General features: G+C 57.7%; 3 protein-coding genes across 4 annotated transcripts; 1 reads left to right on the forward strand and 2 right to left on the reverse strand.

Moving 5' to 3' along the window:
* Nucleotides 1-284: 284 nt before the first annotated feature.
* Nucleotides 285-4182, reverse strand: SLC25A51 (solute carrier family 25 member 51). 2 transcript variants are annotated; one of them, XM_064403046.1, is made up of 2 exons: nt 4007-4182; nt 285-3246 (listed from the first exon to the last, which is right to left on the reverse strand). In XM_064403046.1, the coding sequence occupies exon 2, from the start codon at nt 2729-2731 to the stop codon at nt 1889-1891; it is 843 nt and encodes a 280-aa protein (XP_064259116.1). In that variant the 5' UTR covers nt 2732-3246; nt 4007-4182; the 3' UTR covers nt 285-1888. The 2 variants fall into 2 exon arrangements, with proteins under 2 accessions (XP_064259116.1, XP_064259117.1); XM_064403047.1 differs by having other exon boundaries at nt 4052-4175.
* Nucleotides 4183-10999: 6817 nt separating this feature from the next.
* POLR1E (RNA polymerase I subunit E) lies at nt 11000-18474 on the reverse strand. Its single transcript, XM_064403195.1, has 12 exons — nt 18321-18474; nt 18129-18232; nt 16822-16898; nt 15817-15902; nt 15203-15258; nt 14744-14888; nt 13755-13862; nt 13363-13459; nt 13028-13161; nt 12238-12319; nt 12006-12137; nt 11000-11343 (listed from the first exon to the last, which is right to left on the reverse strand). Exons 1-12 carry the CDS (start codon nt 18430-18432, stop codon nt 11184-11186), a joined length of 1293 nt encoding a protein of 430 aa, XP_064259265.1. The 5' UTR covers nt 18433-18474; the 3' UTR covers nt 11000-11183.
* Nucleotides 18475-18576: 102 nt separating this feature from the next.
* On the forward strand, nt 18577-25013 carry ZBTB5 (zinc finger and BTB domain containing 5). Its single transcript, XM_064403194.1, has 2 exons — nt 18577-18730; nt 20154-25013. Exon 2 carries the CDS (start codon nt 20158-20160, stop codon nt 22180-22182), a length of 2025 nt encoding a protein of 674 aa, XP_064259264.1. The 5' UTR covers nt 18577-18730; nt 20154-20157; the 3' UTR covers nt 22183-25013.
* The last annotated feature ends 1593 nt before the right edge of the window (nt 25014-26606 follow it).

The raw sequence follows: 26606 nt of genomic DNA on the forward strand, positions 1-26606 counted from the left end.
TGGCTCTTGCCTGCCCCCTAAAATTAAGAGGAGAAACACTTCCTAGCGCTTAGATGCTGCCATTCACAAGAGTGTGTGTCACGGTAGTGCTTTTACATTAAAATTTTCTGAAAGTGAGATAGGAAGAGTCAAAAGTGACTCTGAACCTCAGACCCAGGGCTCCAGTATTTCATTTTTGCTGAGTTAGCTGGCACAGACCAGCTCTGGGCTTGTGCCAAACTCTCACCCTCAACACTCTGGCTTCCCCGACATTACAGGAGCACATAACACCTTCCACAGAGGAACAGGATGCAGATTTTGTTTTTATTCCATCAAGGAGTGATTACAAAAAGAAGGTACACTGGTAAAAATCAGATTCTGCCAGTAACAAACATCCAGTAAACATTTTATTTAGATGAAGATAATCACCACTGGGATACAGGAACTCGTGCTTGTGCCCACCCGCTGCTGTCTGAAGCTCAGGACTGTATGATTACAACACACTGATTAGGATCGATTTCGGAAGACAGTTGTAGCAAATGGAAAACTCAAATTCAGAAAAGCAATAGCCCCTCCAAGACTTAAGAAAAGACTAAATTCAAAGCAGTTTCTGAAAGCTCTGCTGCTCCCCATCATCCAAAGTGTTTTGGTTTATGTGTGAATGTATAGTTTCACTAAAGAAGAAGCCCTCAGGGAGATTCAAACACCTGTGCTGGGACCCTCATCTAGCTCAGGGTTGTGCTCGCTCCTCTGTCCCTGTATCTAAAGCCTCAAGTCTCCTCTCTCTCATCTCCCATGTCTGTCAGACACAGATTTCTGTCAGTCCTCTCCCACGTTTCCCTACAGAAGTCCTGAAACACGTCTCCAAGCACTCCACCCTTCCTGCTCCCTGCTTCCAAGGTCATCTTTGGCTTGTCATCTGCACTACACCTACAGACCTCCACTGAAGCAGGTAACCCAGGACTCTCACCTTGCCCGTGCCACGCCTGTGCTGCAGAGCCACGAGCAGAACCCCGAGTTTTGGGTACAAACATCCCGCGATCGGTAACTCCGCAGAGGGAGCTGAGGAAAGACAAGACGTGGCAGTGCAAAAAGCCGTGTGAGAAGTGCTTGAGCAGCTGCAGGAGCTGGAGCGTCCCTACACACAGGGACACCTCCCTGATCCTGCAGCTGGAGGCAACAGAAAAAGCAGCAAATAAAAAACAGAAAGTCCTCAGAAGAAGCAGAACAAACTCCATGTTTTTTAACGAGGAAGGACACTTTAAAGCTTGAGTGAGTTTGCTGTCCCATTCCTTCCACTTTTCCCTTTTCACAGGAAGGCACACGTACAAACACGCACACACACGCACAGAGATCCAGCCAGGGCTGAGCTCACACGCTCAGTGCATGGCTGGAGGACACGGTCACCACAGGCCACCCGTGAGGGGCCTGCAGCACGCTGAGGTGCAGCTGGGAGCTCTGCACCTCAGCCATCCCCTTCAGTATCTGTCCTTTGAGCTTTACACAATGAGGACCCCACAACATCTGAAAATGCAGCTCCAGAATCGAGACTGGGAAGATGATCAGGCAATGGAATTGTTTTTCTTCAGCTCCTCCTTGATTCTCATGTTCTAAACATGGGCAGTGGAGTGCATCCCACCACAGAGCACAGCACAACTTTGGGAGTGATACAGACTACATTTCTTTCCTCTTTTACACCTTCTGTTTGTCTGGTAGCTCTGTGATGGGCAAACTCACCTGCCAGCAAAGGAATACTTTAAGAAGTTCACCATAATTGCACCAAGGTTTAAATGCATCACCATTCACCCCATAAATACGGAAGGCTGGGAGGAATTACCTGTCACACGCACAGGCACTGCTCCCTGGGACCCGGGACGCCGAGTGCTGCTGCCCCACGAGCAGGACGGGGTCACAGCAGCTTCAGCAGGAACTCGTAGGTGGCGTTGATGATCCCCCAGGACAGCACGGAGCGGTGGTAGTTCAGGTGGGCTCCCCTGAAGAGGTGCATCACCTTCCTGTCGCGTTCCAGCCAGATCTTCACTAACACTTTGGAGAAGGACTGAAATTCGCCACCAATCTGGGCCTGCATGCGAGTCTTTACGACGTTGACGGGGAAGAAGAGGAAGCCCAGCATGGCGCCCAGCAGCCCCCCGCAGATGAAGTCGTTGATGAGGTGAGAGCTGTGCGAGCTGGCCTCGGGCAGGCACTGCTTGATGGGCCCCCGCAGCCCGAAGAAGAGCACGTTGCTGGGCCCGTTGCGCAGCAGGATGGGCACCAATCCCCGGTAATACTCCCGCAGCCCGTAGGCTTTCAGCACCTTGAAGGCCTGGTAAGTGTTTGTGAACTTGTCGTGGTGCCTGTAGTCCTGCAGCAGCGTCTGCACGCGCTCGAAGGGCGTCAGCACGGCCTCGGTGGTGCCGGCCAGCGCGGCGGCCGCGCTGCGCGTCACCAGCTCGGGGGCGCGGCCGTGGCTCAGCAGCAGCGCCGAGAAGTCCTCGTAGAGGCCGAACATGAGGGCCAGCGTGGTGGTCTTCTGCAGCAGCGGGGGCAGGATGCCGCGGTAGAGCGTGCGCAGCCCGTCGCGGCGCAGCTGGCGCACGGCCTCGCCGGCGCGCAGCCCGTACAGCTGCTGCCGGAACAGCACCTTCTGGATGGGGAACGTCACCGCGATGTTGGTGAAGGCCGCGCACAGCCCGCACACATAGTGCTTGCCCGAGGAGCCCGCGGCCTCCTCGGCGCCCGCCGGGGCCATGGCGGGCTGCCCCGTGCCGCAGGGAGCGCAGAGACGGTCACCCCAGCCGGGCGCTGCCCCGCGGGCACACACGGCCAAGGGACAGGGCTGGCACGGGCTGGGCCATCGCTGCCGGCAGCCAGCGGGCACACACAGCGGTGCTCCCCCCCTCTGCGCTGCCCCGAGGTCAAACTGAGATAAATCCCCCTGGAGTTGCAGCGAAAGGTCGGCCTCACGCTGTGTGAACCAAAGAGCTAGACACCTGCGGAGAACCGAAACTGCAGCAAACACGGCACCACAAACCCTGAGCCCGGCACGCTGCGGCGCGCTGCGCCAGGGAACGCGGCAGCAGCTGAGCACCCCCGGCACGGGGGGGGCCAAACGGGGTGCAGACACCCAGCACGAGCCCCAGCTCACTGCCACGCCGCCGGCTCCGCATCAGCCCCGCTCTGCTGGCACGGCTCCTGAAGGGTGTGCACAGGCAGCCCGGCCACCCAGCCTGCAGCAGGACCGCTGGGATCTCCACCTGGCAAGCCCTGCGGGACACAAGAAGGGGATTATTCATTTAACGCTTACAAGGAGACGCTTCTGCAGGTGCCCAAATGCCTCCCTCGCCCACAGCCCAGCTCAGAGAGGGCTGTGACAGCCGTGTGAGGCTGTGGCTGCTCCTGAGCCTCAAATCCTCCCCACACAGGAGATCCGGGATCTAAGGGGTGTGTGGGGAGGGCACAGCTGAGCAGCGCTGCGCAGACACCGGGGCCAGGCTCTGCCACCCCCAGCCCCCGCAGGGCAGGAGGAGCTCGGGAGCTCCTCAAGCCCTGCCCGGCGTGGGCAGCTACCCAAACGAGGAGGGGAGACAGAAAGGGGGAAGGGAAGGGAAGGGAAGGGAAGGGAAGGGAAGGGAAGGGAAGGGAAGGGAAGGGAAGGGAAGGGAAGGGAAGGGAAGGACGAAGAGAGAAAGGAGCTGGGGAAAAGGGAAGGAAGAAAAGGGCGTGGGGGGCAGAAAGGCAGAGGAAGGAGGGGTAAGAACGGGAGGCCGCTCGCTCTGCAGGCTGCCGCCGCGGCCGCGGCGTGTCCGTGCCGGGCAGCCCCGCGCTGCCGGCGCACGGCAGTCCCGGCGGGCCCTCCCCGCTCCGCCCGCCCGCTCCCGCTGCCCCGGCCCCGCGCGGTGCCCCGGTGCCACCGCCGGGCTGCCGGCTCCGCGGCGCGGCCCAAGGTCAGCGCGGCGGCGGCGCGGCCCGCCCGGCCCGGCGCACCGCGCCTGCCGCTGCCGGCGCCTGCGCGGCCGGGACGCACCTGCGGGCGGCGCTGCCGCGGCGGGGGGCTCACAGCGGGCCGTACCGGGCCGTTCCGGGCTCACAGCGGGCCGTTCCGGGCCGTTCCGGGCCGCCCCGGGCCCGCAGCGCAGCGCGACCGCGCCGCCACCAGCGCCCGGCCCGGCGCGGCCTCGCGCCGCGCTCTGACGTCGCCGCGCCGCCGCGCGTGACGTCACCGCGCCGCCGGCTGAGGGCGCGGGGGGGACGGACACCCGCGCCGCGCCCGCCAATCGGGCGGCGGCGTTCGTGTGGCCACGCCCATGAGGGCGGGGCGGGGGCGAGAGGGTGGAGGCGGGAACGGCGTGAGGGGAGAGAGCTCTGAGGGGAGAGAGAGAGAGCTCTGAGGGGGGAGAGAGAGCTCTGAGGGGGGAGAGAGAGAGCTCTGAGGGGAGAGAGAGAGAGCTCTGAGAGGAGAGAGAGAGAGCTCTGAGGGGAGAGAGAGAGCTCTGAGGGGAGAGAGAGAGAGCTCTGAGGGGAGAGAGAGAGCTCTGAGGGGGGAGAGAGAGAGCTCTGAGGGGAGAGAGAGAGCTCTGAGGGGAGAGAGAGAGAGCTCTGAGGGGAGAGAGAGAGCTCTGAGGGGGGAGAGAGAGAGCTCTGAGGGGAGAGAGAGAGCTCTGAGGGGGGAGAGAGAGAGCTCTGAGGGGAGAGAGAGCTCTGAGGGGAGAGAGAGAGCTCTGAGGGGAGAGAGAGAGAGCTCTGAGGGGAGAGAGAGCTCTGAGGGGGGAGAGAGAGCTCTGAGGGGAGAGAGAGCTCTGAGGGGGGAGAGAGAGCTCTGAGGGGGGAGAGAGAGAGCTCTGAGGGGAGAGAGAGCTCTGATGGGAGAGAGAGAGAGCTCTGAGGGGAGTGAGAGCTCTGAGGGGAGAGAGAGAGAGCTCTGAGGGGAGAGAGAGCTCTGAGGGGAGAGAGAGAGAGCTCTGAGGGGAGAGAGAGCTCTGAGGGGGGAGAGAGAGCTCTGAGGGGGGAGAGAGAGAGCTCTGAGGGGAGAGAGAGAGCTCTGAGGGGAGAGAGAGCTCTGATGGGAGAGAGAGAGAGCTCTGATGGGAGAGAGAGAGCTCTGAGGGGGGAGAGAGAGAGCTCTGAGGGGAGAGAGAGAGCTCTGAGGGGAGAGAGAGAGAGCTCTGAGGGGAGAGAGAGAGCTCTGAGGGGGGAGAGAGAGAGCTCTGAGGGGAGAGAGAGAGCTCTGAGGGGGGAGAGAGAGAGCTCTGAGGGGAGAGAGAGCTCTGAGGGGAGAGAGAGAGCTCTGAGGGGAGAGAGAGAGAGCTCTGAGGGGAGAGAGAGCTCTGAGGGGGGAGAGAGAGCTCTGAGGGGAGAGAGAGAGCTCTGAGGGGAGAGAGAGAGCTCTGAGGGGGGAGAGAGAGAGCTCTGAGGGGGGAGAGAGAGCTCTGAGGGGAGAGAGAGCTCTGAGGGGGGAGAGAGAGCTCTGAGGGGGGAGAGAGAGAGCTCTGAGGGGAGAGAGAGCTCTGAGGGGAGAGAGAGCTCTGATGGGAGAGAGAGAGAGCTCTGATGGGAGAGAGAGAGCTCTGAGGGGGGAGAGAGAGAGCTCTGAGGGGAGAGAGAGAGCTCTGAGGGGGGAGAGAGCTCTGAGGGGGGAGAGAGAGGTCTGAGGGGAGAGAGAGGTCTGAGGGGAGAGAGAGGTCTGAGGGGGGAGAGAGAGCTCCGAGCTGATAACAGACAGCTCCGAGCCGATAAGAGAGAGCTCCGAGCCGGGAGAATGCAGCCAGGTGAGTGCAGCCCAGGTGAGTGCAGCTGCCTGCCTTCTGCACCCAGCGGTGACACCACAGCGGAGGTGTCACTGTGGGGCAGACTGGGGTCAGCCAGACCCACTCCAGCCTGTAAAAGCACAGCTGCAGGGGCCGGGGGCTGCACGACCCACCCCTGGCCACAATAATAACAGACTTTACAATCACAGAAAATTCGGGGAGGTAGAAAGAAAGCTGGGCTTAGTATATCCTGGGAAAATGTTAAAAGTAGGCTCTGGGAAATGTTAGGCCTTGTGTTTGCTAGATCATGTGAAATTACACCTGCATAACCAGTATATGATAAATGATATAATTGCTAGATGTGATGATTGTTTAGTAATTAAATATAATTACTGTTTGATTGTAAGAAGAATCATAAGAATCTATGCTCAAGGGTTTGAGGGGGAATCACGAGAACCCCATGCTTGGATGAAATCAATGCATACAATAGAACAGTGTAAGTTTAATAATTAATATGTAAGTTATATAGTGAAAGAATATAAAACATGGTCATCCCGAACCCATGGCAGAGTCAGATTTGGGTCTGTACCCCTGACACCCAGAGCTCTGCAATAAAAGCACCTGCACAGAATCATTCTGTGATTATGTGCTCCTGAACGCTGACACCAGGATCAGTGAGGAGAGGAGAATCTGACCCCGTGTTTCAGAGGGCTGGGTTATTATATTATGATATATATTATATTAAATGCTATATTAAGACTGTACTAAAAGAATAGAGAGAAAGGATCCATCAGAAGGCTAGGAAGGACAGGAGAGGAATGGTAACAAAAGCTCCTGACTCCCAGAGTCTGATGCAGCTGCATCTTTGGTTGGTTATTAATTAGAAACAACCAACATGCACCAATCCCAGGTGCACCTGCTGGCAAACAATGTCCAGAGCACATCCCACAGCCATCAGATTGTTAATTGTTACATTTCTTTTGTGAGGCTTCTCAGCTGGAATAGGAAAAAAATCCTGGCAAAGGACTTTTCATAAAATACCATGGCTGCACGGCAGCTCTCAAATCTGTGCCTGTGCCACAGGGGATGGTGGTGGCGAGGGCTGGCCGCCCTCCCTGCCAAAATCCCCAGTGCTGGCGCTGCTGCAGGGCAGGAGGTTCCTCTGCAGCAGTGCCCAGAGCAGGACCGTGCAAGGGCTGGGGCAGCCCAGGGTGTGAGCCCATTTTCAGACTGCAGACAGGAGGTGGGGAGGAAGGGGAGCATTCCCTGCAGCTGGAAAATATTTCCTGAAAAATCCTTTGCTAGGGTTTTTCTCTTATCCTAGCTAGAAGCCTCAGAAAAGAAATGTAAATAATTAAGTATCTGATGGCTGTGGGATGTGGTCTGGACATTGTTTGCCAGCAGGTGCACCTGGGATTGGTGCATGTTGGTTGTTTCTAATTGATGGCCAGTCACAGTCAGCTGGCTCGGACTCTCTGGGAGTCAGGAGCTTTTGTTACCATTCCTCTCCTGTCCTTCCTAGCCTTCTGATGGATCCTTCCTCTCTATTCTTTTAGTACAGTCTTAATATGGCATTTAATATAATATATATCATAATGTAATAACCCAGCCTTCTGAAACACGGGGTCAGATTCTCCTCTCTTCCCTCGCCCTGGCACTCCTGAACCCCACCACAGCTGAGTGCTCCCCAGGAATGGGCCATGCCCACCCTGCTGGGCTCCCCACAGCTGAGACGAGTGAAGCACCCGTCAGGAATGGGCACATGAAAGGAGGTGTACTTTAATGACCTTCTGAGCTCTGCTGTTTGTCACAGTGGGTTACGCACAGGCAATTTGTGGTTATTTCGTAACACTTGTAAGGTGTGGATTTCAGAGGTGATTTTGTTTGTCTGGATGATAACTGAACTCCTCTGCTGTGTAAATGTTTCAGCGCTTCCTCTGGGGAGGCCAGTTGTGCTGAGCAGTGCCAGGCAGCCCTGGAGGGTGCAGGGGCACAGGGCTGCAGAGGGGACAGCTGTTCCCTTTGGTGACATCCTGCAGCCCCCGGGTGCTGGGGAAGGACACCCTTGCTGCATTAATTGTCCTAAGGAGTGTGTTAAGTACAGTTTGAGGTTATAACGCAATGTTAAAACAGAAGCTATGTTATGTAAGATACTTCTCCTTAAGAAAGGACTTCTACCAGATAGCAGCCACAGGACACCTAAATCTTTCAGAGAAAGGGAATTTATTGCTCCCTTATCAGCAGAAAACTAACTTCTTCCTGCCTTCTTCAGTCACAATTACGCCATTAGGATTAAGAGGAGAAGTTGGAGATTACCAGACAGAATCCTGTGTTTGACTGGAATTTATGCATCATGTGTGAGGTGTATGAATATGCAACAGGCTGTTGTTTTTAAGGGTTAATCCTCTGTTAATGGGGTCCTTTTTCGGGCTTGTGCTGCCCAGGAAAAGGCACCTGGATGTCCGTTATCTCTTTGTTTTTATTGTCTCATATTGTCCTAATCTCAAATGGTCAAATTTGATTATTCTAATTATATTACTATTTTTATAACCATTTCATTACCATCAAACTTTTAAAATGTCGAGAACAAGTGGCTGGCGTTTCTCACAGAGGGTGAGCGCTGGAGTGCTCCCGTGGCTGCCCCAGGGCTGTGCCCTGCTGTGGGCTGTGCCTCCTGCCCTCCCAGCAGCTCTGACCAGCCCAGCACGGCCTCACTCACACACTGACAGCACAGCCCAAGGGCTGCCAAGGGTTTTCACAACAGGAGCACACCAGCGCTGAGTTCTTCTGCCTGGTTCCCTTTAGCAAATCCAAGGTAAAAAATGAGTCTGTGTAATTGCAGCGTTACCCTGGCTGGATCCCAGTGCCCACCGAAGCCACTCTGTCCCTTCCCTCAGCTGAACAGCAGAGACAAAACACAAAGAGAACACAGGTCAAGGTGAGGACAGGGGATATGCCTCACCAGTTCCTGTTGCCAGCAAAACAGACTCAGCCTGGGGAAATCAGTTCAATTTCTCACACAGCTCTTCTCCCCAGACTCTACTTCTTTCCCAAGTTCTCTGCCTGCCTGCGGAACAGGGGGAGAGGGAACTGGGGCTGCAGACAGTTTATCACACATTGCCACTGCTTCTCCCCCCTCCTGGGAAGGACTCCCAGCACCCTTCCCCTGCTCCAGCATGAGTCCCTCCCCCAGGACTGTTCTCCACAAGCTCCTCCAGGGCAGGGCCTTCCCCTGGGCTGCAGCTCTCCGCTGCAGGGTGGATCACAACTCCTGGCAGCACAGGTGCCCCTCACCACGGCTCTCTGCACACACTCACAGGTGCTGCCAGGAGCCTGCTGCAGCACCCCGTGGGGGCCCAGCTCCCAGGGCAGGGTGAGCTCACTGCCCTCCCTTCCCCAGAGCCCTGCAGGGAAGCTCAGCAGGGTGGGGCCCTCCTCACACCAACATCAGCAGCCCTCACCGAGAACAAACTGCTGGAAAGCAGCTAACGATGTCTCCCTCCTGCCCCCTGAGGCAGCAGCTGCGGTAGTTTAAAAGCAAGCAGGTCCGCAGTGATGCCATTTTGGATTTTGCCTTTTTTTTTTTCTTTTTTGTATTCTCTGTATTCTTCACACATAGTTCCCTGTATTGTATTAGTGGCTGGTTTTCCCAGTCATTTTCCATGGCCTTTCCCAAAAGAAAAGGAAAGCGAATTCCAGAGCTCCAAGCCTCAGGGGCACAAAGCCCCTGAGCTGTCTTGGTCCTTTCCTGGCTACCAAGGCTGAGAGCAGCTCCTGGAGATGCATTTCATGGACACAGTACAGCCGGTGCCAAGGGAGGGCTCCAGGGAAGGGGCTTCACTGGAGAGGGGAGAATTTCATCACTCTTGTGCTCCTAATTGGTGCTTTTTTGTCAATTATGCTGGTTTGCTGAACTTAGAAAAGCTGTATTCATCCCACATGGGTGGGCTTCTGTGGGCATCTTTCCACAACTGCCCCTGAAAGCCCCCAAATAAAGATCCCCTTTTATAATACCTCCTTACTAACGCTGTCCCAGGTTTCATTTCCAGGATAGGGAAAAGGCAGCAGCACAGGGAACGTGCTCTGGCAGGACCCCCAGCACGCCTGGCTGCCCCGGCCGGGACAAGCCCCTCGTGCTGGAGCCTGCAGCACCTGGCACTGCTCCCTTTGCAGCTGCTGTGTCACAACTGCCCCTGTTTGTGCTGGGAGGGTCAGGACGGACACGCCTGTGTGTCCGTCCAGCAGCCAGCAGTGTCTGGGCAGTTAGAACTGAGCTCCTCCTCCTCCTGTGCTCAGCCTGGGTGCTGTGTCCAGCTCTGGCTCAGCTCCAGACACACTGGGGAGCCCAGGAAGCTGCTGAGGGGGCTGGGGCAGGGCAGGGAACAGGGCAACTCACCCCGGAGCAGGGAAGGCTCAGGGACCCTGCCCGTGGCTACAAGGCCCTGCAGGGAGGTGCCCAGGGGCCACGAGCACACAGGATCAAAGGAGGTGCCCTCTGAGCGTCAGGAAACACTGCTTCACTGTGAATGTGTGGAGTTCCTGTAACCAGACACCCCAAAGTCACCTGGACACAGTCCTGGGCACCTGGCGCCAGGCTTCGAGCAGGGAGAGGGGCTGGACAGACCTCCAGAAGTCCCTGCCAGCCCTGTCCATTATTTGGGGCCTGCAATTCCCACAGCAGCAATGATCCCCTCCCCAGAATACAGGATGTTTGTGTCACTGCTAATCACACGTGAGAGAAGAGAGTTTGTGAGGTGTGTCAGGGGATACATAAATCCCAAGAGGACGTTCCAAACCCAAAGTGCTGTCTGAAGCAGCTACGTCCCACAGAGATGATGTCCTCTGGCATTCCACGCTCGTTTCACACACCAGTTTGGTGCTGATGCTGTTTCTCACAAGCCCACCTGACTCCTAGAGCCTTACTGAAGCACACAGCTCCTGTGAGCTGAGCACCCAGGAGTGGGAAGGAGAGGAACCAGACTGAAGGATCTCTGCAAAGGGCTGGGAAGCCACAGCTCACTGCTCTCCATGAGGGTGATACCAGCTCCACAGCACAGACCTCTCCCTCCCCCAGGAAAATAGCCAGGATAGCAAAAGTGACAAAAACATCTTTACAGTTTTTGAACACAGGATTACACTGACAGTCCAGAGAAACAAAAAGGTGTATGTAAATCACACTCTGTCTCCCTGCTTCCAACCTTGAACCTGGGAGGGGCCATGACCCAGAACCTGTTCCCCTCACGACCTCCATTTCACACCCACCCCAGACAAACTAGAAAAAAGAATGGTTTATTATAGCTTTTTCTATATACATAGAAAAAAGCAGCATTTCAGTGAGGTGAAACCCTCAGCCTGGGTTTCAGCTGGGCGAGGGCTGATGCTGGACCCAAACCCAGCAGAAGGATCCCCATGACATCCTGAGGGAGGGGCTGTGTCCCCCCAGAGCTCCAGGGCCTCTCAGTTCATTTTCTTGCGCTTGCGCTGCCCCTCTGGCGCCTTCTGCGTGGGCAGGGGCAGGGACAGAGTGCCCAGCTTGTGGTTCTGGTCATCCTCCAGCCCTGGCAGCCCCTTGGCCTTGGACACCCTGAGCCGCAGGGCCTTGGCGATGTCCAGGATCCTGGGGAACAGGAGAGATGGATCGGGGGGCTGAGCCCCTGCCTGACCCCACAGCCCCAGAGGGGTCTCTGTGCACAGGGGTGCCCTGGAGGCAGCAGCTGAGCCCTCCTGGGGACAGGGCACTGCTGCATTTCCAGCAGCTCCCAGCCTGCTCTGTGCTTTCCCCACAGCACCCCAGGCCTGCGTTCCCACAGCACAACCCAAACCCGGGCATCAACTGCCAAAGACAACGTGGAAAAAGCTCAGCCCCAGAAAGAAAAAGGGAAAATGGATGGAGACCAACAACAGACTGCTCTTAAACCCACTAAGTCCACCACTTCTGATCAAAGACTAGAGGATAACTGTGGGCAAAACAAGTGGTGGCATCAAAACCAATGGGGAAGCTTGAAAAGCAAGACGTGACCAAAGGTTTTGGTAAGACCCAGTAAAAACTAAAGTTTTGGCCAGAAAGCCTGATCCAATGAACTCTGCAGGGCCGAGGACAGGAGCACAGCTGGAGCAGAGCTGCAGCTGCCAGGTGATTCCTGGGAAATGCAGGTCCTGCACCCACAGACAACTGCCTGTCCTTGCCTGGGAAATTAAAGCCCTCCCCAGGTCCAGAGACACTCCCAGGGTCTTTGGGGAGGAGGATCCTGGCAGCAGTGAAGGAACAGGCTGACTCACCTGCTCTCTGAGAGCTTCAAGTCGTTCTGCAGGACGGTGAGATCCGTCTGGAAGTTGTTGATGTGCAAAGCCAGGGCAATGACATAGGCGGTGATTTTAGCCTTCATGGATGCAGAGATCAGATTCTGGATGCTGTGTGGCAAGAGGGAGAACTCGTGAGATGTTCCTCATGGTGTGTCTGTGGCCCCTCAGGCTGAGCTCTGCCCCAGGAGCATCACACACCATCCCTCACCTGCCGTTGTTGTAGGTCAGCGAGGTGAAGTTCTTCATGAGTTTCTTGCTGATGATGTGTGGGCACTCGGGACCCATTGGATCTAGGGCAGAAAGGGGCTTTGCAGTGGAATGAGAACACACACCCTGCCTTGCATTGCCCACCCACCACAGCAGCACGTGTATCACCCTGACACTCAGCATGGACCACCACAATTCCCACTGGGATCACTGAGTCCAGCCCGGGAATCCCACCACTTAGTGCCTCTTCCCAGGAACACAACAAACCCAAAATGAACCTTGGTGCTTCCTTTCTAGGTCTCTTACTTTATCAGGCCTGAGAGAATCCCAACAGCTTTTACTTCCTCAGTAAAAGCAGTGTCCCAGTTCCATACTGTGCAATCTACAATGCACACACACCTATGCATGCATTTATTTTGCCACAGAACACTGTTACAGCTGCAGAACACTGTTAAAGCTGAGAGCACACTAACAGAACTATCACCAAGTCTAGTCATTCTCCTTAGACAAGCCCCATGGGTGCCTGCTGTGTCTCCAGCAATGCAGGAAGATATTTAAAGCCAGGTTTCCCACTTCCTCCTCCCTCAGCCCTGCCAAGGACTGCCAAAGACACACAAGTTCTAAGGAGGATGGCAAGTCTGGAAAATCTCAGCCAAAATGTTTTGTGTGGTGCTGTTTCACAAGCAGGACCCTGAGCATGGCAGGGCTGTGATCTACACACTCAGCTGGCGAGCAAAGGATGATGAAGACTTTCCCAAAAGCATGTGTTTATGAGCTGAAAACTCTCTTACGCTTCTTCTTGATCACTTTCTGCTGGCTGAACTTGATGAGGGTGTCCAGGAACCAGAGGCACCGGGCTTTGTGGTCCCTGCTCTTCTCATCAGTGGGCAGGAACTTCAGCTCCTCCAAAACAAAGGAGCAGAGGCTGCAGGAAGGAGAGGGGGAGTTCAGCTGCATAGAGGGCCCCTGAACCCTGTGCTGTGTACCCCGGTGTCCCCCACCCTCCCTGAGGCAGGGGCTGCTCTGCCACACCTGATCCCATGCCCTCCCTGTGCCCCGAGCCGTGGCAGTGGCAGCAGCAGCCCCAGTGCCCCTCAGCCAGGAGGTGGCCCTGGCAGGGCCTCACCTCCTCTCCTCTGCCCTCTTGGCTATCTCCTCCGCGGTGGCGCTGGCCAGGGCGGCTGCTGGCACCCGCAGTGCCTCGTACTCAGCAGGAGACAGCACTGGCAGCACTGTAAGGAAAAGAACCTGGCCTCGCCCCTCCAGGCAGGGCAGTTCTGTCACACTCACCCAGCAAGGGGGCAGGGCAAGGGGATGACCTGTGCAGGGACCGGGCCTCTCACAGGCTGTGGCACAAGCACAGCATCCTGCTCTCTGCGGCAGAGGCAGGACACGGCACCTGCAGGCCCCAAAACCCAGGGCAGCCCCAGCGCCTCGCTCCCAGCTCGTGGCCTGTGAGGGGCAGAGCCTCAGCCTGCCCCCAGCACCCCAGGTGGCTGCACGGCACAGAAAAGATACAGTCCTCAAACTTGTAGACGTGCTCCGGCCGGTCGGCGTCCTCGTGGCACGGCGGGAGGAAGGCAGAGATGTTCTGCACGTCGTCCTGGGCCATGTCCTGCATCAGAGCTTGGGAGAAAGCGGGACAGCAGCGTTGGAACCGTGATAACCAAAGTGCAGGGAGCAGCAACACAACCCAAATCCTGCCTTTAGAAGCAAGTTCACTCAAACTCAACACTATTTTAGTCACAACTGGAGTTTTACACATTTACAACTTCTATCAAGAACCTTCGGGACATCAAAAATTTAGAAAGACCAGTCCAGACTAGAGAAACATCTAGGCAAGAAGAGCACCAAAATGTGGGCAGAGCACAGCTTTGGCACCTGTGTTGCAGTGGACACCCACTTGGCACAAAGCAGCTCTGAGAGCACAGTCAATATCCACCCTGGAACAGAAGGGGTGAAAGGTGGTGGGGTCTGCAGTCCACAGACATCTCTCCTGTTCATGCCAGTGACACTGCCAGGATCCCAGAAATGCTCTGGACAGGTCTTGTCTGCCCTCCTGCCCAGATGTCCACAGTCAGGGCAGCCCCAGCTCTCCTGCCACAGCTTGGAAGCCCCTAGGGATGGTGACACCACACTGTGCTGTGTCCCAGGGCTGCACCACTCTCTGAGGTAAGAAGGTGCCCTTTCAACAGCCATGCCACAGAGCTCAGACCAGCTGAGGGCACTGCCTTTACGCCAGTGGAGCCATATCCCACAGGAGCTTCCAAAGCAGGCAGCATGGACACTGATGTCACAGGGACCTTCCCTCATTCAGGCAACTCCAACACCAAGCCCAGCAGGACCAGAAAGGAGCAGCTCCCCTACATGTACCCATCTCAGCTGTGAACCAGCGACCTCCTCATCACCTAAAGAAAACCCCTCTTCCTCCTGCCACACCTGGCATGGACAGACAGCGAAAGGCACTGCAGGCTGTCCTGAGCACAGCTGAGGCAGACTCCTCTCACCTGTGACTCCCTTGGTGTCTATCACGTTGGCAGCTGCTTTTGTCACGGCCGTGCTGACGATGTCGCTGCCCACGGCGTTCATGCGGCGAGAGCTCAGAGCTCGCTTCTGCTTGCTGGTCCCGAAGGCCTCAATGCACAGATCCATCTGCACGGGGCACAGCGCGCTCAGAAACGCCCTGTGCACCCAGGGGAGCACACACCCCGCTGCTCATTCCGCACACAGAGCCTCTGACAGAGCTGTGAACTCCCCACGAGGCACAACCCGCAGCGCAGCACGCGCTGGTCTGCCAGGGCAGGGGGTCACTGGGCTGGTGACCAGCCTAAAACAACCAGGATAACCAGGGGAACACTCCTGAGCCCCTGCTGCCTGCTGGGCACTGGGTTTACCCTGCAGGACAGCAGCCTCGCTGCCAGCTGCAGGACAGTCACGGCAGAGCATGGCACAGCTTCCCACTTTACCTTCTCCCTGTAGGATTTCTTCTGGTACTCCTTCGTGTCGTCAGGCATCACGTTATCTGCAAGACAGCAACAGTCACTGTGCCTGGGCACAGCAGCCACCACAGGCATTCCTTTAGCCCTGTGACTGACAGACTTGGCACAGGATCTCCTCCATGTGACCTGGATAATTAAAGGGCACTCCACACAGGAGAATCTGGGGGAAAAAAAGGCTTTTTCTGCAAAGCCCATGGGCGCAATACATGGACCATGTCCAAACCCACATCCTGCTGCACAGGGTAAGAATCAGCGACCAAAAGTTGTCATCTTTTGGGTTCTTATCCTGGGGCCAATGACAAAAAACAGTCCTGCTGGATAAAACCTGGTTTGGGGTTTTTTTGGTTATTTCTTTTATTCAGGGGTCCAGTTCCTGATGAGTGTCAGGCCTCCCCCAGCACAGCTCACCCAGACAAGGCTGCACCTGAGCAGCGACACTCTGTGAGTGACTCCCACCCAGCCTGTGCTCCCCTCTCCTGGCATGCACAGGTGAAGGAACTGTCCTTGCTGCAGCCGAGGGAACAAGGCAGGAAGGGGAAGGACAGGGCCAGCCAGCAGCTGTGACTGCCAGCACCTCCCACCTGAGAGCAGGGGCTGCATGTTGAATATTTCAGCATTGTAGACCTCCATCTGCCCAGAGCTCTTGTCTAGCACTCCAACAAAGTACCTGGGGAGAACGGGGGCAGCTGATTAGTGAGAGGCAGAGCAGTGGCAATTATTTAAATTACGTGGTCTTCTCACACCCCAGCAGCTCTCCTGCCCTGCACACACAGTGCTGTGATAAACCAGGTTATCTCCAAGGCATGTGTACATACAGAAACAGAAAGACTTGATACTCTAAGTAAATGCTCAAGTCTGGAATCCACTGAATTAGGTAATGTGTGGGTGCCACAGCTCTGCTGTTTTATTTTGCATTTTTCTGCTATGCCAGTACTTGATGGCCATGGCTCGAACCACACCAAATTTCCAGATTTCCTCCAGAGCCCTGGATCCTCAGAGATGCAGGCAAGCAGCACCTCAGCCCCCAGAAGCACTGCTCACCAGTGTTCAGGGGCAGGGGCACTCAAATCTGCCCACCAACAGTGCTGAATTAACACCACACACCTTTGTTAAACTGCATTTCCCTCTCCAGACCGAGCAGAAACACACCCCTGGTGCTCTTGTTTCAGCTGCAGCATCCCACAGGGGACACTGGCCCATGAGAGGATCTACCCCTGCTGGGGGCACTGTCAGCCAGGACTGAGGCGGTGTGGCTGTGCTCTGACAGGCTCTGCAGAGGGAAGCCAGGTCCTGCTGCACGACTGCAGAGCACAGCTGCAAGGGCCCCAGACCCTGCAGCACTGACCAGCTGCTGATAAAGGCAGCTCCTCCATCTTTCCTCCCTGGAAACAGCTCCATCCTGCTGCTGCACTATCCATATCCTCACCCCAGACTGCACAAGACGTTTTCAGCCTGGTCTGATTTACACACCACAGCCAGAGCCCCCTGCCCAAACCCCCGGGAGGAACCCTGAGGCAGGGGAGGGAAGGGAAGGGAAGGGAGCAGCAGCTCTGAGTGTGAGCAGCCCCTGTGCCCCTGCTCCATACCTGCACAGGGAGTTGCACTTCGTGACCTCGCTGCCAAAGTTGTGCCCCACGTAGCAGAGCCGCTCCGTCTCCGAGACCTGGGGAAGCAGAGAAACCCTTGGAAAGGCTGAGGGAGAGCAGAGAAACCCCTGGAAAGGCTGAGGGAGAGCAGAGAAATCCCTGGAAAGGCTGAGGGAGAGCAGAGAAATCCCTGGAAAGGCTGAGGGAGAGCAGAGAAACCCTTGGAAAGGCTGAGGGAGAGCAGAGAAACCCCTGGAAAGGCTGAGGGAGAGCAGAGAAATCCCTGGAAAGGCTGAGGGAGAGCAGAGAAACCCTTGGAAAGGCTGAGGGGGAGCAGAGAAACCCTTGGAAAGGCTGAGGGAGAGCAGAGAAATCCCTGGAAAGGCTGAGGGAGAGCAGAGAAACCCCTGGAAAGGCTGAGGGAGAGCAGAGAAACCCTTGGAAAGGCTGAGGGGAAGCAGAGAAACCCTTGGAAAGGCTGAGGGAGAGCAGAGAAACCCTTGGAAAGGCTGAGGGAGAACAGAAATCCCTGGAAAGGCTGAGGGAAAGCAGAGAAACCCTTGGAAAGGCTGAGGGGGAGCAGAGAAACCCTTGGAAAGGCTGAGGGAGAGCAGAGAAACCCCTGGAAAGGCTGAGGGAGAGCAGAGAAATCCCTGGAAAGGCTGAGGGAGAGCAGAGAAACCCTTGGAAAGGCTGAGGGAGAGCAGAGAAACCCTTGGAAAGGCTGAGGGAGAGCAGAGAAACCCTTGGAAAGGCTGAGGGAGAGCAGAGAAACCCTTGGAAAGGCTGAGGGAGAGCAGAGAAACCCTTGGAAAGGGCTGGGTGAAAGCAGAGAACCCCTGGAAAGGGCTGAGGGCACTGGGAGTGCCTGCAGTTGCGCAGCTGCAAAGGCAGCACCAGCAGCAGGAGTGCCCCAGCACCCGGAGGTGTCTGCAGCGCACCCTGAGACTGTGCTGGCCTCTCTGCTCTGCGGAAGAATTCCTGCAGAGTTCGGGCTGGGAACTCCTGTGTTCTTGGAGAGGAGTGGATGCAGAGGTCAGCAGCAGCAGCCTGTGAGGACGGGCTGGGCTCTCCCTCATGAGGCACCCCTGAGCTGCACAAAGGCGCCCCAGGGGGGGATTCCAGCCATGGCAGGGAGCCCTTCCCCTGTGCCCAGTGTTCAGCCTGGCCTCGGGCACTGCCAGGGACGCAGGGGCAGCCCCGGCTGCTCTGGGCACCCCGTGCCAGCCCCGCCGCGCCCGGCCGCGCACGGTGCAATCAGTAAATTCGCATTTCTGCTGCCCCGTGCGCACACCGCCTGGCCTCACCAGGATGCGCCGGTGCCTCTTCCGCGGGTGCGCCGAGTCCCGGTTCCGGTACACCGTGAAGCGCAGCGCCTCGGGCCGCTCCAGCCGCCCGTTGGCGAACCGCACTGCGGGAGAGGAACGCCGTCAGCGCCGCGCCCGCCGCCATCGCCGGCCCGGCGGCCCGTCGCCCGCCCCGCGCCCGGCCCCGCTCACCGAGCGCCGCCGGCCGCTCGCCCTCGGGGTCCCCGCGGTAGCGCCAGGTGGCGACGGCCATGGCGGGGCTGGGCGAGGCCGTGCGGGCAGCGATGGCGGCGCGGGCGGCCATGGCGGCGCCGCCTCTTCCGCCGCCGCCTCCCGGCCTGGCAATAAGCTCAGCCCCGATTGGGCCCGGTGAGACCGCCGCCGCGGCCTAGCAGTACCGCGGCCGCCGATTGGCTGTGGGCAGGGCCCGCGCCGCCAGCGGCCGGAAGTGACGCGGAGTGCCGGCGCGGCGGGGCGGGGCCGGCGCGGCGGGAGCGGGGCCGGGGCCGAGCCCAGCGGCAGGCCGAGGCCTAGGCCCGATCCCAGCCGAGCCCGGCCCGAGCCGCCCGAGCCCCGCGGGCCCTGCCCGCACCGACACGCAGGTGAGCGGGGCGGCGCGCGGCGGCTCCCCGGTGTCCCCTTCGTGTCCCGTGTGCGCTCAGAACGGCGCCCCCCGGTGCGGGGCTGTGCCGCCTCTCTGGGAAGGGCGCGCGTCTGGGCTGTTCCCGGTGCCGCGGAGAGGAGAGAACGGGGGAAATGAGGCAGTGTTTGGGCAGAGCGCCTTTCAGCGGGGAGCCGGCGGCAGTTAACGTCCCGCGCCTCTCAGAGGCTGTGCAGGGCTGAATTTCCCGTGTTGTGGGCAGTAACTGTGAGGGGTCTGCCTGTTCTCACAACATCCGAGGACGCACGGGGGACTCCCGGGATGTCCCGGCAGAGACAGGGGTGGCAGGAGGGAGGAAGAGCAGACGCGCCCCTGTTTGAGGCTGGGCTTCTGAATCGGCAGCGTTCCAGTCGATCCCGCCTCAAAAGCGCCGTGTGAGCTTTTTTTGGCTGGTTTGTGGTCTTGTGCCCATCGGTGCTGCTGGAAGATAAACGCGAGCACAGGGAGTTGTGTGTGCAGCCTTTCTGCCCTGCAGGTCTCACTCTGCTGTTGTTTCCTGAGGAGCAGTCAGGATATTGCCGAGGTAGTGCTGAGGGACTCCACTGACAGGACTGATAAGGGGAATTGGAGAAGGAGCCAGCCTGCCTGCCTGTCTGGCCGTGCCTTGCCTTGCCTTGCCTTGCCTTGCCTTGCCTTGCCTTGCCTTGCCTTGCCGGCAGCCCTGGTGCTCCTGTGGAGGGTGACCACCTCTGTGAGCAGCTCGTTGTTGCTGTAATCAGACTTTCCTACAAGGCAGGACCGGGTGTTTTGCTCAGGGTGTGAGGTGCCCCACGCTGTCCCATTCCAGCACCGTGGTGCTGAGGTCAGCTCTGCGGCAGAGCCTGGGCTTCCTCTGCTCTTCCTTGCCCTGCAGACTGCCTGCTTTGCTCCTGTGCCCCTGTGGTGGTGCTGCACTCAGGCCAGGTGCTGTCTGTCTGTCTGTCTGTCAGCTCACGGCCAGGGTCACTGCAGCCCGAGCAGCCACAGGATCATGCAGCACTTTGTGCTGGGAGGGCACCTTGTCTTGCTCCACCCTGCCACGGCAGGGACACCTTCCCCTGTGCCAGGCTGCTCCAGCCATGGTGCCCTTGGGCACTGCCAGGGATCCAGGGGCAGCCACGGCTGTGCCAGGGCGTGCCCACCCTGCCAGGAACAATCCCATCCTCTGCTGCTGTCCTTCAGTTTGAGCCCGTCCCCTTTTCTCCTGCTCTGCAGACTCATGGTGGTGTCCCACCTTCAGCGTAGCCCCCTCAGGGCTGGAAGGGCACGGCGAGGCCCCCCCGCAGGCTGAGCAATCCCAGCTCCTCTCCCCGTGCTCACAGCACGGCTGCTCCGTCCCCCTGCTCCTCCGGTGTCCCACGCAGCGCTGCTCTCGTGTTTTGCAGGGCCATGGATTTCCCGGGGCACTTTGAGCAGGTCTTCCAGCAGCTGAACTACCAGCGTCTGCACGGGCAGCTGTGCGACTGCGTCATCGTGGTGGGCAGCCGGCACTTCAAGGCGCACCGCTCGGTGCTGGCCGCCTGCAGCACGCACTTCCGCGCGCTCTTCACCGTGGCCGAGGGCGACCAGAGCATGAACATGATCCAGCTGGACAGCGAGGTGGTGACGGCCGAGGCCTTCGCCGCGCTCATCGACATGATGTACACCTCCACGCTGATGCTGGGCGAGAGCAACGTGATGGACGTGCTGCTGGCCGCCTCCCACCTGCACCTCAACTCGGTGGTGAAGGCCTGCAAGCACTACCTGACCACGCGGACGCTGCCGCTGTCGCCGCCCAGCGAGCGCGCGCAGGAGCAGAGCGCGCGGCTGCAGCGCTCCTTCATGCTGCAGCAGCTGGGGCTCAGCATCGTCAGCTCGGCGCTGGGCTCCTCGCAGGGCGCCGAGGAGCCGCCGGGCGCCGTGGGCGCGGCGCTGCGCGGCGGGCTGGAGCAGCGCGCCGCCTTCCCCATGCGCCGCCTGCACAAGCGCAAGCAGTCCTCCGAGGAGCGCGCCCGCCAGCGCATCCGCCCCGCCATGGACGAGCCCGTGGCCGACGTGGCCGCCGAGAGCGGGCAGCCCGTGGTGCACTCGCGGGAGGATTTCTTCTCCCCCGACTCGCTGAAGATCGTGGACAACCCCAAGGCCGACGCGGTTGCCGACAACCAGGAGGACAACACGATCATGTTCGACCAGTCTTTCGGTGCTCAGGAGGACGCTCAGGTGCCCAGCCAGTCAGACAACGGCGGGGGGAACATCTCCCAGATGTCCATGGCCTCCCAGGCCACGCAGGTGGAAACCAGCTTCGACCAGGAGGCTGCTGCTGAGAAGAGCAACTTCCCGTGTGAAAATCCGGAGGTCAGCCTGAATGAGAAGGAGCACATGAGGGTGGTGGTGAAGTCCGAGCCCCTGAGCTCCCCGGAGCCTCAGGACGAGGTGAGCGATGTCACCTCCCAGGCGGAGGGCAGCGAGTCGGTGGAGGTGGAAGGAGGCGTGGTGAGTGCAGAGAAGATAGAGCTGAGTCCCGAGAGCAGTGACCGCAGCTTCTCGGACCCTCAGTCCAGCACCGACAGGGTGGGAGACATCCACATCATGGACGTGGCCAACAACCTGGAACACAAGTCTTCTTTCAGCATTTCAAACTTCTTGAATAAAAGCAGGGCGGGCGGCTTTGGCACCAGCCAGAACAACGACGACAACATTCCCAACACCACCAGCGACTGCAGGATGGACAGCGACGCCCCTTACCTGATGAGCCCGGAGTCGGGGTCCGCCGGCGGCCACTCCTCTGCCGCCGTCTCGCACGTGGAGAACCCCTTCAGTGAGCCCACGGACTCCCACTTCGTGAGGCCCATGCAGGACGTGATGGGCCTGCCCTGCGTGCAGAGCTCCGGCTACCGAGCGGCGGAGCAGTTCGGCATGGATTTCCCGCGCTCGGGCCTGGGCTTGCACTCGCTGTCTCGGGCCATGATGGGCTCCGTCCGAGGCGGGGCCGGTGGCTTTCCCGGCTACCGCCGCATCGCCCCCAAAATGCCCGTGGTGACGTCCGTGCGGGGCTCGCAGCTGCAGGAGAGCTCCTCGGGGTCGCAGCTGATGATGAACGGGAGCGCGTCCTTCGAGGGCGGGCACCTGTCGCAGCCGGGCCCGCCGCAGCTGACGCGCGCCTCGGCCGACGTGCTGTCCAAGTGCAAGAAGGCCCTGTCGGAGCACAACGTGCTGGTGGTGGAGGGCGCGCGCAAGTACGCCTGCAAGATCTGCTGCAAGACCTTCCTGACGCTGACGGACTGCAAGAAGCACATCCGCGTGCACACGGGGGAGAAGCCCTACGCCTGCCTCAAGTGCGGCAAGCGCTTCAGCCAGTCCAGCCACCTCTACAAACACTCTAAGACCACCTGCCTCAGGTGGCAGAGCAGCAACCTGCCCAGCAGCTTGCTGTGAGCCGCCGGCCCGGCGCGGAGGAGACGGGCGGGCGCACACCGGCGTGCCACGGTGCCAAACACAGTCTTGGCTCTGCCATTGGGGATATCCGGTACCTACCTCGCGGGTGTCGCCGCCGGAGCCGCGCGGCGGGATGGGGATGAGACCCCAGGGATGGGGATGAGACCCCACGGATGGGGATGAGACCCCACTGGGGGGGCGGGGATGAGACCCCACGGCCAAGAGCCCCTTTGCAGGGCAGAGGGGTGACAGCACGGGGGTCTCCTGACACAGCACGGTTTGAGAGCAGCGAACTGACGTGCGCGTTTCTTTCTTTTTTTTTTTTTTTTTTTTCCCCTACTCTCTAAAGCATTTTGTAACAGTGAAAGCATTTAAATGATTACTGTAACATGAGTTGCTGCATTACGTGAGGATGGTGGTGCAGAGCCCTTACCTTTAAAAGAGAAAAACGGCTTTAGGCTGCACCCGTCTGGCATAATGCTTTAAAATATGCTAATTATGACAATAGTTCTAGGATTATGAATGTATGTTTGGCTGTTTTGTAGTAAAGGACACTGTGTAATCAAGGTGCTTAAATTAAATCCCAGACAAGTAACTTTTGGACTGCCAGGTGTACATATAACTTTAATACAGCAAGATCTGGATATTTGGCTGGTTTTTTTTCCGTAGAAACGAGTATTAAGTGGTAAGTGAAGTACTGTCTCTTGTTTGTGCTATTCCTAGCAGTATTTTAACCAGTTTGTATCTCCTATGTTACAATTCTATATACGCAGAAGTTTGAGCAGAGCTTGTCTTTGTCTGTCGTTTTGAAGGAGAGGGAATCTGTGCTGGCTTTTTTTGCCACGGGAGGCAAGCAGCATCTCGTTGTTCCCAGATGCCCACAGTCCATCTGGTCCCCGTTATGGGCGTGAGCACGTTGTCTTTTCCTCTTATCTCCAGGCTTTAATTTCCTGCCCTGCACTCTGGGCGACTTCCCTTGGCAGCTGTGGGTCTGTCCGTGGAGCACGCGGCTCCTAGGTCAGGAGCAGTCCTCCTTTGCCTCATGGCACAGGATCACAGGCTGTGCTCGGGTGGAGGGGACCCTCGGGATCACTGTGTCCAGCTCCTGGCCTCGCAGGGGATACCCCCACCATCCCATCTTGTGCCTGACACTTCTTCACCTCGGGCAGCCTTGGGGCTGTGACCCTGTCCCTGGGGATCTTGTTCAGTGCCAGACCACCCTCTGGGTGAACAGCCTTTCTGATAGCCAGCCCAAACCTCCCCTGGCTCCCCTTCAGCTGTTTCCTCACGTCCTGTCACTGCTCACGAGAGTGAGGAGGTCTGTACCTGCCCCTCTGCTGCTCCTCGGGAGGATGACGAGGAGGATGAAGGCCCCGGTGAGGTCTGACCTCAGTGTCCTCTCCTCCAGGCTGAGCAAACCAAGTGCTCCTGGTAAAGCTCCCTCTCCAGACCCCTCACCAGCCCAATGGCCTCCTTTGGACAGGCTCTGACAGCTTAATGTCTGCATGATGGTGCTCAAACTGCCCTGGCACTTGAGGTGAGGCTGCCCCAGAGCAGAGCAGAGCAGGACAATCCCCCCTCACCCTGCTGCTGACACCTGGCTGGCCCTCCTGGCTGCAGGGCACGGCTGGCTCACATTTGTCAAATGTCCTTGTCAAACCCACCTAAACTAGTGTCATAAAAGTACTTTCCCCCTTACATTTTACAAACAGCTAATGTAAAATTAATTTTAAAGAAATGGCACCCTACACACACAGCAGGAAGTTGTGTTTCTCCACATAAGTAATGTAAAATTACTTTTTAACTTCCTCTTCTTTGGTGCCACTGTCACTTAACACTGCCTGCAGTCTCCTTTCTTCCTTGTCAAAGGTGCACACAAACTGGGCTCAGCATTCCTAAGTTTTAAAACAAACTTCCAGAGCATTTCTGCTGATGGAGACCCAGGGGCTGGCTCCAGGCTGCAGCGTGTCCTTCTGCTCAGGTGAGACAGAGGACTCCCTGCACCTGCCCTGTCAGCCTGTCGTTTGCACCCTGACCATCTGAGGACTGCAAACACAGGAGATGGTTGGATTAATTCCTTTAAAGTGTTAATATTTTGTTACAGGCTTTACTTAATGATCATATCTCTGGCTCTTGATTTTTTTAAAAGCATTAAAATAACACTTTTTTAACGCAGTGGGATATGCTGTGTTTTGTTTTAAATAATTTCAGTACTGGGGACTAACAGCATGGAGCTGCATAAACACTCTCCCAAACATCAATAAAATGCAGTATTTTATACTTTAATACTTTCTTGTGTTGCTTTATTAAGTAACACTTTCTTCTTCATTGCATTTCTAGTGTTTTGCATTTCAAAAACAAGGCTTTTTTTCATGTGTTTCCTGTAGCACATCCACATTTGAATTATTGCAATGTTTTGGAATGAAGCATCTCTTTGCGCAGTGAGACTAACTAAGAACTAATACGAGCAGATAAACACCTGACTGGACTCTTGAAGTGTTTTTATCAGAATTTTAGCATGGAAAATCAGTGCAGGAGGACTTCTGTAATCTTTCTTTGTGAAGAAGTTTGGCAGTGCAGTGCAGGTTTAAATTCTGTGGTCAGTTGGTGTGAGGCCTGCAGCTGCCTCTGCAGCTTCCTGAGTCTTCCTGAACCAAGCAATAAATTCCTGGGAATGGCATGAATAAACACCTGGGGCCTGAGCTGCCTGCTCCAGCCTGGAGAGCTTGTGCTGTGCTCAGAGTGCAGCTGTGCACGTGGGATCTCGCGTGGAGGCGTGTGGGGCTGTCTGTTCCAAAGCACCTGGAAATAAACCCTGCATTTTGTGTGGCTGTGTCTGCCTGCCTTCACTGCTTGGGTGCTCTCCACGCACAGAAAAAATTGTGACTGCACAAGGGATCATAAAATCCTGACCTTGGTAATAATTTTGTCCCCAGCAGAGTTCTCTGTGTTACTTTTGCTAATGAAGTAACATTTGCACCTGTAAAATTCATGATCCGTGGTCAGTGCTGCTCTCTGGATTCCTCAAGGGAAGATGTCTCAGGTGCAGGAGGTGCTTGTCTCCAGGGAGTTCTGGGATGGACTCCTGAGCCCAGTGCCCTGTGGCAGCTGATTTGCCAGCTTGTGGCTGTTTGTCAACACACCTGGGGAGTCTGGCACAGCTGCTCAGGCACCAGCTCAGCCCCTGTCACCAGCAGGAGCCTCTCAGGCGCTCGGTCACCATCCTTCAGTGTCACAGCAGCTCCACCAGCAGCAGAATCTGCAGTGCCAGCACTGGGAATCTTGGAGAGCAGTGAGCCACGACCTGGTTCTCCCAGCAGAGTCAGCCCTGGTTCCACTGGCTCCTTTGGGAGCTCCCCAGGCAGCTGGGATGCCCAGAGCACACTCCCTTCCTCCCCACCACCACGGGCACCAGTCTTCCCTGCTCAGTCCAGGTTCCAAACCTCCAGAACTATTTCTGACAGGCCAGCGCAAGCCAATCACATGCTTGTGAATCAAAAGCATGAGATTTATTGCTGATAAACGTGTCAGAATTCCTCCTGTGATGCAGGACAACTCCCCCAGGTGTTACTGCAATCAGAGAGCACTTCACTGAGCGCCCAGGACATCCCAGCAGAGTGGCACAAGGGACAGGAGGGGACACGGGGTGTGCTGGCTGAGCCTCAGCTCTGGCTGCAGGCTGTGTGCTGGGCCCTGGTTATGGTGCCAGGGATGTGGTGCTGCCTGCTGCTCACCCCAGGCCCCTTCCCTGCTGCCCCCTGCACGCTCCCCTTGTGCTGCTGGCCCCAAAAGCTCTGCTCCCCTGTCGTTCCCCTGCCAGGGTGGGGGCACAGGGCAGGCAGTGGGGCTTGTCCTGGGGCACAGCAGTGGGAAAAGCTGTACAAACCCATCCCAGTGGGGTGGGGGAGCCACTGGCACCACTGTCCAGCTGGGCATGCCACAGGGGCTGCTGTGGAGGCCGGTGGAGAGAGAGCCACAGCTCACAAGGAACCTGAGCCCAGGTGTGCTCTTCAGCACGAGGAGCTGGTTTGGGATGGTGAGAGCGACCTCCAGAGCACACTGTGGGGTGGCTGGGGTGGGTAGCACTGCGTGGCTGTGACTGGGCTGTGACAGGGCTGTCCTGTCTGCCACGTGGTCACCGACGGTGGCAGGGCACACGGGGACAGGCCATGGCAAGGCCAGGGCAGCATGGGCCAGCTGGACCCCAGGCTCCTCAGAGCTGGGGCTGCCCAAGGCCAGGCTGGACAGGGCCTGCACCAGCCTGGGACAGGGGAAGGTGTCCCTGCCCATGGCAGGGGGGCTGGAATGAGATGATCCACAGGGTCCCTGCCGACCCAGCCCATTCCATGGCTCTGTGACCGGTGGCACGGACAGGTGGGCTCAGGTTCCAGCCCCCTCCATGGAAGTGGGGCAGTGGCTGCAGG

This window comes from Passer domesticus, chromosome Z (assembly GCF_036417665.1).
Source record: "Passer domesticus isolate bPasDom1 chromosome Z, bPasDom1.hap1, whole genome shotgun sequence".
Classification (NCBI taxonomy): domain Eukaryota; kingdom Metazoa; phylum Chordata; class Aves; order Passeriformes; family Passeridae; genus Passer; species Passer domesticus.